This window comes from Ambystoma mexicanum, chromosome 7q (genome assembly GCF_040938575.1).
Source record: "Ambystoma mexicanum isolate Mex_15411 chromosome 7q, UKY_AmexF1_1, whole genome shotgun sequence".
Classification (NCBI taxonomy): domain Eukaryota; kingdom Metazoa; phylum Chordata; class Amphibia; order Caudata; family Ambystomatidae; genus Ambystoma; species Ambystoma mexicanum.
Genome location: NC_090941.1, coordinates 133,167,939 through 133,180,055, shown reverse-complemented (window position 1 = coordinate 133,180,055; position 12,117 = coordinate 133,167,939). Strand labels below are relative to the sequence as shown.

At 43.4% G+C, this 12,117-nt stretch overlaps 1 protein-coding gene across 2 annotated transcripts in view; it reads right to left on the bottom strand.

The window, feature by feature from the left end:
- Positions 1–226: 226 nt before the first annotated feature.
- The window catches only part of GPC6 (glypican 6), a 3,633,782-nt gene continuing 3,621,891 nt past the window's right edge, over positions 227–12,117 (bottom strand). For both annotated transcript variants that reach the window (XM_069639953.1, XM_069639952.1), the window contains one exon: positions 227–3,840. In XM_069639953.1, the coding sequence (XP_069496054.1) occupies positions 3,635–3,840 (206 nt within the window). In that variant the 3' untranslated portion in view covers positions 227–3,634. The remainder of the gene's footprint in view (positions 3,841–12,117) is intronic.

Below are 12,117 nucleotides of genomic sequence, written 5' to 3'. Positions count from 1 at the left end.
TGGGTGCCATACAAATGCCCAATACATAAACACATAAAAATCAGAAATTAGAAAACAAAGCCTATTGATAGTTTTTAAGCAAACCACTGACCCTCCACACACAACATTTCTAGATTCCAAAAAGTTGGAAGATAAACAACTGACTAATAGCCAAAACCAATTATTTGTGGGTATTGCACAAGTCAAGAAGCAAAACAGTAACTTAAAGCGATGCTTAAACAGTTCAGACTATGAAAGCAACATGAAGTTTATTAAAAGAATACAGTTGCCGTTGTGTTCTAGGCTTTGCTATGATACAGTTTTTCAATAGCAGTGTCTTAATACTTTAGAGGTGTGCATGTGAAGCTCCTTAAGTACACTCGTTTTACAGCTGTGCTCGGTATGCTCTGATAATATTAAACACAAAAACAAACTCTTCATTTCAATTGCTGGAACAAAAAGAGACAGGAAGGCAGGCCAATTAGTCAGTAGCTGGTAGTTACACTGTTCTCTGATCTTGACATTTTGACCTTAGTGAAAAGGACTTTTCTTCATAGGAATTCGGCCGACAAGGACAACTTGGAATGAGAGGCATGAATGCATACAATCTGCCTTAAATCAAAATGACAAATTAAAGTTCAAAGCGTATTGTTCTATACATAAGATATTTCACCAACAGCATTCATTTAATGGTATTTGATCAGGGCAGGCAATCCTAGAGTCAAGCAACAAAGCAGCATCAAAGTCTCATTCGAATAGGCTACATTTAAATTGGTGAATTTGGGACCGTTATTGATCATAAAGTACTTTGTTCTATTGCAGCAATGCAACCTGTTTCCAAACAAGATCCATCACCATACTGCAGTCTTTAGAAATCAGAGCCTACAATCTCACGTTATGAAAGATGAGCTATGGTCATGGGGATGACACTGGTCACAATGACATTTGTGATATTCTGGGTACAATTTAGGCTTCAGATATTCTGGACATTACACATATAGTATATATATATGTTGATGTACTCTACAGTAAACCCAGTTGGACCCAGTTGTGGCAAATGGATTGTTGCTGACTGACAAAATACAAAGCACAGTCTGCAGGGTGAATACATTCCCCCATCCCCAAAAAAACAATAGGTGGAAGGTCGCAAAGAAGTTACTTTGAGTATCTCTGATTTATGCCTGATTTAAATTTAGAGAGGATAATTGATTTCATGAAGAGGTTACTATGATTAACTCTTATGTAAGTAAGAGTTAATCATACTCTTACTGAGTATGACTTACTACAAATACGTCAGAGGTACTCATAGTAACTTCTTTGTAAATCAGATAAGTTTAATCTAACATTAGGACAGCATGAATCATGAGTGCATCTGGAATCAATTCAATGGTCTTCATAGTAATGTAGAAGATATCTGAAAACCTGTGCGACAGAAGCAGGATCCAGTAGAAACCATTTAGAAATGACCAGTTGAATTGTTTTGTACAGAGGTTCAGTGACATCTTGTAAAATTTGAGGACAAGGCCAAATACAGTTTCTGGTGCCTCGCATTGCCACTGAGGAACTAAATGTAAACATAGCAGCTACACTCAGAGATCAGGAAGCAGCTCTCGTATTTCACATCTGCCATGTCTATATACCTTTCATTCCCATAGCCTATCTTTACAGTCCTAAAACCAACACTGAACCAATAAGCATCAAGATCATAAATGTAAAGTATAGACATTTTTAGAGGAATTGCCAATGCAATGAATTGGAATTCCCATTTAAGGTGCCATAAGAATGAGTCTAGATTTGATGTTCTTGGGACCAGAATTGTTTCCCCCTGAGGACTTCAGGCTGGTGGTGATGCCCAGAGCAGCTGCTTGTAATTGCCTTTTTGTAGCACCAGCCCTGTATATGTGATAGAAATGACACAGCTTCAGTTTTGCTGGATGCTTTGCCATGCAGGACATCTGAAAAATCTACAGTTATCTACATGGGAATATGCATTGTTTTCAAGATATATTGGCAGCATTTTGAAAAATAGACACAACTTAAGTAGGGACCAATGATTCACACACAAAAACAAGAAACATACAATTATTTTCAATTGACTTTTCTAGGGCAACCAAATGATTTCTTGTCACTGGAGCACAACATTTTCAGCCTTCAGCTTTTAAGTACTAAAACATTGGAATCAAGTGCTTCAGAAATGCATGCCTGAAATTAACTAAGAGTACAACTGCCAGAATGCATGAGTTTGTTAAATTAAAGCTTGAGGCTGGAAGAATCGCATCAAGAAGACATTGAGTCACCTGGTCATCCTAGCCTTCTCACAAAACCTTCCCAACAGTGCACGGTTGACCTTCAAATTGGCTTTTCTTCTTCTTCACATTTATTGAATTCGAAAATCATTGAAGAAATCACTTTTGAGAGCAGCAGAGTGACTAATGAAGAGCTGGTTGACAACACATTTTTTACAGGGCTGCGTCAACCCTGAGCTTGAAATCTAGAGTTTAAAGTCGTTTATATATATATATTCTTAGATATGAGCAATATATAAAAATAGATGATAATACTAATACTAAAAAAAGTCAAATAAATTTAAATGTACTGTTATAATTTATATCTATTTTTTTTGCTGGAATTCTTTATGAGTCCCTTGTGGTATAGACATCACTTCACACAAAGGATTTACCTGTATGAGGAACCAATGTAATGATTTAATCATTGCTATCAGCCCTTTAAAGGACTGCATTTTGCTTGTAAAATTAACACAGTAGGTGCAAGACATAAGCAAACAATAATTATTTTCAATTGTTTTGTAAAAGCGAACATGAATTTTCTTGCTACAGAGTGTGTCCTATGCAGAACCCTTTGAGGAGGAGTGGCTCATAAGGGATAACCAAACTGCATTAAAATGGCTGCAAACATTCCCAGTTACAACAATTATAAAATGCTAAAGAGTTTAGGGTACAATAGTGCCACCACTGAAATGTGATTTGAACGATATACTTTTCTAATGCAAATTAATACCTGTGGGATTTTCCTTGCCTTCAGATATCAAATGCAATACATAATTATGTTTAAGATTTTCTTGGATTTGAAATCTTCAAAAGCAATAACATTATTGGTAATTTAAATGCACTCCATTGTGAGTATGTAGTGCTTGGCCTCCCTGGAGCATGCAATGCCACCTCAGCTGATTCAAGTTGTGTTATGGAAGTCTTTGATGATGGATGGATTGTATACAGACAACAGTTTCACTCTGCTTGATCAGGATTTGCTCTAGAATTATAGCACTGTTGGTTTTGGGTCAAAAACACAGAGAAAACAATTTGTATACTATTGTTTGTTCTTCGAAAATGCACAATGTAGGGATCCTCTCGCAGATATGCATCATCATAGGTGGGAGGTTTTTGTGTAGGGGAGATTGGAGCACGAACCACTCCAGAAGTTGTTTTGCAGAATTCTAAAGGAGACGGGAAACAGCACTGTCCGGCACCTAGTATTCTTTGGGAGAGCAGGAATTGAAGCAGGTTTCAGCACTGCTCTCTACTAGTAGAAAACTGTCCGCAATTGGGAAACGGTCTTTTGTCCAATAAAGTAAGAAAGAAAGGAAATTGTCTGTCCTCATAGCTAAAACACAGTCTCTCTCAGGCAAGATTCAAGATTATCTCCACTGTCTCTGCAGCATGAGGATGATGTACATAGAAAACACCATTATAAGCGATTGACTGTTCTGGGATGCTGAAGATGCGTCATCCTCTCTCCTATCTGGCTCCGCTGGGGCCGCTTCAGTGGGAACAAACTCAAACTCTGTGGGGCAGATGTCATCAGTGCAACCGCTTCCACTTCCAGAGCCGCTTGTCTCATCACCTAGGAGTTAGAAACATAGAATTAAAAGATGATCAAATGTGAACAAAACATTGTTTCTTATATCATCATGCTTTCAACAGAAATGAGGATATCAGCAGACGGTGCTGGATAGTTGACATTTTAAATGATTCTGGAAGATGGATTGGTTTTTGTGATACCATATTTGCATTATCATATAACACTGGCTACTTAGAGTCTTGATTGGCAAAGTCTGATAGGTGTTTGTTAGTCTTTGTACCATGCACTATATAGCTATTGGTTATGGGTTTTACATATTCAACATCCATGACTTGAGACTTTGTTTGGATGTTTAGATGTGTGTGACTGATAGAGTGCTATTGTTGTCAAATGTGTAATAAGGGATATACTGCCATTTTGGGTCGAATAGGTGGCCCAGGATTACTTTTAGTGTAATAATGGATGTTCAGTAGATAAGAAGAGGTGTCCCACATGCTGTATGGCTTACATAACTGTAAAACAATATATGATTTTGTTAAGACGGATTTCTGAACTCTGTCCTGGTGGCGCAGAGGTTCAGAAGGCCAACCTAATTACTTGGAACAGGGTAACCTCTGGACAAGCCAGACCAATCAAGGTAGCGATCGCGGCGGTCAAGACTAGGTCTCAAGAGGGGTGAGGGTGACTGAAAGCCCGCAATGAGCACACAAAGCAAGAGCGCTTACAAACTACTCCAAACAGTTGTTTATATCAAAAATAGATACACATTTATTATAAGGCCTTGAAACTAATAACTACAGTAAAAGCAGCAATATACAACGATATTAAACCAACACATACACTATCCACCCAATATATATACAGAATACACAGTTTCACAGCATTAGCAGCACGAAATATGTTATCCACCTGCAGGGGAAGGAAAAGAGGCAGTGCGAACCAATGCGTGTGATATGTCCGCCTTCTGAGGCCCCTAACTAGATGGTAGTCCAATCCCTACGAAGAGTGGAGCCTAGCGCTCAAAAGTACCTGCACACGCCGGTGCCAATGGGCAGAAGGTGAAGCTCTTCGGAGGACGTTGAACAGCTCTGTAGGGAGCTCTAATGAAGGAGAACACGGTCCGCGACTCTAGCGCAGCCTCCACTGTGAGGCAGAAGCAGGGCGCGAGTACGGACAAGGGGTGCTGTATTTACAGCGGGGAAAAGCAAGGGGCACTGCAGGAGGGCGACCAGATCCTAGCTAATCTACTCACCGGTCCCCGAAGCAAGCAGGCCCGAGCTTCTCCTCGATAGATACAGCTTCTGGCAGGTTCTGAAGAGCAGGGAACGTCTCGTCGTCGTGCAGAGTAAAAAGACGTCCCGATCGAAGAAACAAGCACAGTTTTGTCGCCACAGCAGGGCAACGGAACGGCCGGGTGTATTCAAGCCAAACGAGCACTGCTCACCTCTAGCTTAGGACTGCTAAGCAAACGAAGCGTGTGAGCATGCCCCGGACTCAGAATACCACCCAACCTGTCGGCGATTACAGAGCAGGCCTCCTTAGTAAGCTGGTCAGTCAACTGGATGGCCCAGAGACACTTCCGAAGGCTTACAGCAGGAGTTGATGAAGGTGCCGGGAATAGCTGGTCCTGCTATTCCAATAGGTCGAAGCGCCAGTACAGGCCTTCTTGTTCGATCTTAGGTGGAAAGGGCTTCACCGGACGACAGCAATGAGGAGCAGAAGTTCTTCAGGGGGTCACCAGCGATTCCTCGGTCCAGCCTCGTGTTCGCAGGATACTTGGCTCCTGTATCCCTGGGTTCGTAAGAACTCAGGAGATCGACATGGTAGTGGTGTTTCCAGCTCCCTCTTATCCACGGTTCCCTTCGCGCCAAAACGGAGGGGAGCCAATGGGAGATCCGCTCATCAACACACATACCATACGTGGACCAATCACGGACCACAGTGGTCCCAGGCATTCACACCACCCTAGACTCTCTGGCACCCAGGATGTGTATTGGGACCAGACAGCCCAGCCCACATCCTGGGGGCACTCAAACGACATGTAGAAGCCCGCGAAAGCAACCGTGTTTCGCGGGAAACTACATGCCCAAATAAGGAAGGCCCCGGGTCGCCTGACCCGGGGGAAGGTAAAGGGAGCAAGACGGACAGTGGACGAGACAAAGGAGCCTCGTGGTCCGGCCATTTTGGGTAGCCGGGCCACCCTTTTGTGTTCGCGGCAAAAAGGTGCTCAGAACGGCAAAAGGAGCTCAAAATAAACCAAATGATCGCTGCCACCAGCCCAGTCCCTGAATGACTTGCACCGATCCAAAAACCATCCTATAAGAGTGTCTAGGGTCTGTAGAAGGCTAGAGACCCAAGAGAGCTGTAACTTAGCTTACAGTGCCCTCTTGTGTCGTGTTGCACTAAAATGGCGACACGATAAAAGAAACTACGGGAAACAGCGTTCCCCGGTACTGACTGTCTTAAGGGCATGTCAGTTTCCCCGTAAGAAAGGAGCGAAAGCCCAGAGGAGTACAGCAGAAGGCTGCACTTCTCTGGCAAAGTCAAGAAAACAGGTTGAAAACAATAGCAAAAAGTTTAGGGGTTGCCACATGGAAGGAAAGTTCCCTACAATAACGAAATCTTTCCTAACACTCGCCCCTCCCAGACTATGGACAGGGGGAACTAATCCACCCCTGGATGAGTCTCTTGTTCAGGTCGGTAAAACATTCTGGACAACCCATCAGCATTGCTATGTTGGACACCTGGCCTATGCTCAATAGTGAAGTCGAAGCCTTGTAGACTTATGGACCACCTAAGCAACTTTGGATTCTCCCCCTTCATGTTCATTAGCCACTTTAACGGCTTATGGTCAGTCTGCACAGTGAAGTGGGTCCCATAGAGGTAGGGCCGCAGCTTCCTTAGGGCCCACACAACAGAGAAACATTCTTTCTCTACCGTGGACCATCTGAGCTCTCTGTCCTTAAGCTGGCGACTAATAAAACCGATAGGGTGTTCCTTACCCTTCTCATCTACTTGTGATAGTACAGCTCCTATCCCAGTGTCAGAGGCATCCGTCTGCACGATAAAAGGTCTTTGATAATCAGGGGCCCTGAGCACAGGGGCCTGGCACAAGGAGTCTTTCAAGCCATTGAAGGCCTTCTCACACTCGTCAGTCCAAGTTACCTTCTTGGGTTTCTTCGGAGTTGTGAGGGCAGTCAGAGGAGCAGCTATGGTGCCATAGTCTGCCATAAAATTGCGGTAATAACCCGTGAGTCCTAAGAAGGCTCTCACTTGGGTTTGTGTAGTGGGGGTAGGCCAGTCTTGTACTGCTTGTACTTTACTGGGGAGAGGCTGTATCCTTCCTCCACCTACTTCATGCCCAAGGTAAACCACTGAGCCTTGTCCAATCTGGCATTTACTCGCCTTTATGGTCAAGTGGGCTTTCTGAAGAGCCTGGAGCACAATCCCGAGGTGTTTCACATGGTCTTCCCAGGTGGCACTGAAAACTGCTATATCGTCCAGATATGCAAGACAGAATTCGTCCAACCCATTCAACACATGATTCACAAGCCTCTGGAAAGTGGCAGGTGCATTCTTCAATCCGAACGGCATTACCCGGAATTGGTAAAGCCCGTCGGGAGTTGAAAATGCTGTCTTCTCCTTGGCATGTTCTGCTAAAGCTATTTGCCAATAGCCCGCAGTCAGGTCAAACGTGCTGAGGTACTTGGAGGCACCCAAGGTATCCACCAGCTCGTCAGTTCGAGGCAAGGGGTGAGCGTCTGTCTTGGTGACAGCATTCAGAGCCCTGTAATCCACGCAGAACCTCAATTCAGAAGTGCCTGCTTTTGGAACCAGAACCACAGGACTGGACCAAGGACTACTAGAGGGTTCAATCACCCCAAGGTCTAACATCTTGTTGACCTCGGTCTTAATATAAGACCGTACTTTATCCGACATCCTGTATCCCCTACTTTTGGTAGGTACACTGTCTCCTGTGTCAATGTTATGTTTGCACCAAGGTGTCAAACCAGGCGACTGTGAAAACAGGGGGGAAAACTGCCTAAGCAAACTTTTCACCTCAGCCTGCTGATCAGAAGTCAGGTGAGGGGCCACTCGGACACCCTCAACGGAGCTATCTGAAGGACCGCTTTGGAACAGGTCGGGAAGAGGTTCTGACTCCTCTTCCTCAACGTCTGACGCCAGTAGCAGTGCTGCGATTTCGACTCTTGGGACGAAAGCCTTCAGCCTATTTACGTGGAACACTTTTGGAGCCTGTCCAGGCCTTCCAAGGTCCACTAAATAGTTCACCTCACCCAGGGGCTCCACCACTGTGTAAGGGCCTGACCATTTGTCCTGTAAAGCGCGAGGCCTTATAGGGTTCATGATCAGGACTTGCTGACCAGGGGTAAAGTGAATTAAGGAAGCTTTCTGGTCGTACCAATGTTTCACCAGCGCTTGTCCGGCCTTCAACTTTTCACTAGCCAAGCCCATCAGGAGTACCATCCGTTTTCTGAGCCCTAGCACATAGTCAACTACATTGGTAGTAACAGGGGGAGTGGGCATCTCCCATCCCTCTTTGACGATGGCTAAGGGTCCCCGTACGGGATGACCGAACAGAAGTTCGAAGGGGCTGAAGCCAACACCCTCCTGTGGTACCTCTCTGTAGGCAAACAACAAGCATGGTAAAAGAAGGTCCCATTTCCTCCTCTGGGGCTCCTCCAGAGCCCCAATCATGCTCTTTAGCGTTCTGTTGAAACGCTCCACCAGACCATTGGTCTGGGGGTGGTATGCAGAAGAGAACTTGTAGGTGGTCACCAGCGATTCCTCGGTCCAGCCTCGTGTTCGCAGGATACTTGGCTCCTGTATCCCTGGGTTCGTAAGAACTCAGGAGATCGACATGGTAGTGGTGTTTCCAGCTCCCTCTTATCCACGGTTCCCTTCGCGCCAAAACGGAGGGGAGCCAATGGGAGATCCGCTCATCAACACACATACCATACGTGGACCAATCACGGACCACAGTGGTCCCAGGCATTCACACCACCCTAGACTCTCTGGCACCCAGGATGTGTATTGGGACCAGACAGCCCAGCCCACATCCTGGGGGCACTCAAACGACATGTAGAAGCCCGCGAAAGCAACCGTGTTTCGCGGGAAACTACATGCCCAAATAAGGAAGGCCCCGGGTCGCCTGACCCGGGGGAAGGTAAAGGGAGCAAGACGGACAGTGGACGAGACAAAGGAGCCTCGTGGTCCGGCCATTTTGGGTAGCCGGGCCACCCTTTTGTGTTCGCGGCAAAAAGGTGCTCAGAACGGCAAAAGGAGCTCAAAATAAACCAAATGATCGCTGCCACCAGCCCAGTCCCTGAATGACTTGCACCGATCCAAAAACCATCCTATAAGAGTGTCTAGGGTCTGTAGAAGGCTAGAGACCCAAGAGAGCTGTAACTTAGCTTACAGTGCCCTCTTGTGTCGTGTTGCACTAAAATGGCGACACGATAAAAGAAACTACGGGAAACAGCGTTCCCCGGTACTGACTGTCTTAAGGGCATGTCAGTTTCCCCGTAAGAAAGGAGCGAAAGCCCAGAGGAGTACAGCAGAAGGCTGCACTTCTCTGGCAAAGTCAAGAAAACAGGTTGAAAACAATAGCAAAAAGTTTAGGGGTTGCCACATGGAAGGAAAGTTCCCTACAATAACGAAATCTTTCCTAACAGATTTTATTATTCATGTCAGTGCGCCATTTAATTTTTATTTATTTACCAACAAGAACAGAAATATAAGCAATGTGAGCACCTCCTCTAAGGCTTTGTGGAAAGTGACATGCATATGAAATGATTCCCTTGTCCACAGATGATTTCTGGAATTGTTCGTTATTGCCCTTAATCGCCAGCTGTTTTCCACATCTAACTAACAAATAGGTTCAGCAACATCAATAGAAAGACAGCTGAGCCTGATTTTTAGCATAGCCTTCTCTCTAAAGATATGCTTCAATTTTCTGATGGCAGATTGATCAAGAAGTCCCCAATAGCAATGTGACATATTTAATGAAAGATGCTAATTAAATTCCACAGAGGTATTACAGAAACCTTGCAACGGTGCAAGTGCACTTGGGCAAAAATTGTCCAAGAGCACAAACCAATTCTTTCAATGTATTTTGAGTCCAGGCAGTGCTTCCCCTTGTCCTTTTCCCTGGTGCACAATGCATTCAAAGAATCACTTTTTGCACTTGGCCAATACTTGACCTAGTTCTTATTGACCATGCAACAGTGCACATTTTCTGTGATGGACCCTGATATTCTCAAATTAGAATGTGTGCTTATCCTCCACTAAACCCATGTTTTTTCATCTTTCTAATTGTAAAATGCCCAATGGGGTAGAGCAACACTATATAAAACATTTAAAAATACATTTTGGCCAGATCCACAAAGAGCCAGATTCACGAAGAACTAAGTCTGACTTCCCATGACTTATACCCGAAGAGGTCTTCATAAAATAAGTCACACTGAGTAACTCTGACTTATCCTTGACCTACTCAGAGTGAATCATAGTAAATTATTTTGTGAATCGAACAGCCCTCTCCAAGTGTATGTCAATGTTAAGTCAGATTTTGTTGTTCTCACTTTTATTGTGAATTTTTCCCAATGTTATTTTAAATGTTTTTATAAGAATGTTTCAGAGCAACATTTATTTTTCGGAGCCAGTTCTTCATCAATTCAGATTTATTTCATGATGAATATTTTATTTTGGTTGTCTGTAAATATTAACATGGCTTTATCATGACATCTGTGAAAATCACTGCACAGACTATGTAATCTTGCATGGTACATTATGCATAGTTGTGCTACCTGCAACCTTTCTACTGATAAGACGATAACAGTGACACCAAGATTTTGCCTCATTCGGATGTTCTATAAGGTTTAAGGTTGACAAGGTGTCATTAGGAAACCCAAATTAAGATTTTTAATGAACTTGAAATGGTTTTAGTTAAGTGACAGAATATATTCAGAAGTTTTGGTTTGCTAGTCACAAAGTATTTACACATTTTGAAATGTAAACACGTTCAGATTGTTGATAATATTGTTTTGGATAAAAATGGATTTCCAACCTGAAAGTAATACATGCAATTACTGTGCATAGTAAGATCTTTTATAAGAAATGTTAGGCCCAGATTTAAGGAGGTCTTCAATATTTCATCCAACTGGAGCTTAGGTTTTGTGTTTGGAACAATTGTTCTCATCACCTATCTTGCCAGAGAGTCACCATAGGATGTGAGTGTTAATGTGTCATCCGGCAGTATTTATGCCTGCCTATCTCTGTAAATGTTTATGTTTAATAGAGAAATCAGAATACTGTTTTTGGTCATAACCTTAATTGTATTTTCCTTAAAAATTCTGCTTCCCCTCGTCCTCCTGACCGCTGTAACCTACATCACATTACATGTCTAGAATGACAAAATGTCTCTATTTGAAACAAAGTGCATGCTTTAAAACAGTTTCATATTTGCAATAAAGTGCATTGTTCTGTTGATCCAATGTCTCATGAGCACAAGTGAGTTACATTAAATTTGTGATGGGAGGCCCCTTTAGAGTGTGGCAAGCCTGGCTCATATTATAACTTTCCATCCCAACTGTGTGCAAGAGGATCTGACAGAGAACAAGTATTTCCTTTGCTCTTGTTAAACCACCCTACTTTGCCTCCAGGTACTTACTAAAGCAAGTATCTCCAGGGGAAACTTGTAAACGTCTAATTCATCTACGTGGCATTCAATTTCTGAACTGAGATTGATTTTTTCTGGTAGATTTACACATTTATAAATTCTTAGTGCATGTTTGTACATGTTGACACACTTATCAGAGGAAGCAGTGGGGCCAAGCACTGAATGAACAGATGTTCAAATGCTGTCTCACCTGCCTGGCAAGGTTCAGATCACACTGACCAGTAAGCGTGAGGAAGGTTGCGCTCCTATGAAGATATTCAGCTTCTATTGCATATTAGTGTTAAACACACCCCATGCATTCATAAGAGTGACTAGAGGCAATTTGGTTTGTGCCATACAAAAGCTTTTCACTCCCCAAAGTGTCACTTTTATAGTAAGACGTTCTCTTGTAAACATTTGGACATTTGGGACATGTCTTGCGACATGGTCTTAGATATCCAGAAACTCCCTATAAGACCACTTTGTTTAGGAGAGAGCAACAACAAGGCTTTAAGGGTTCACAATATATTCCATGCAGTTTACTTATCCCCTTAGTGCATCGCAGGCATCGGGACCCTTTGTCTCTCCAGAAGTTTTCAACTACAACTATTGCCTGGAAGTTTCTTTTGTGGCTCATTTTGTTT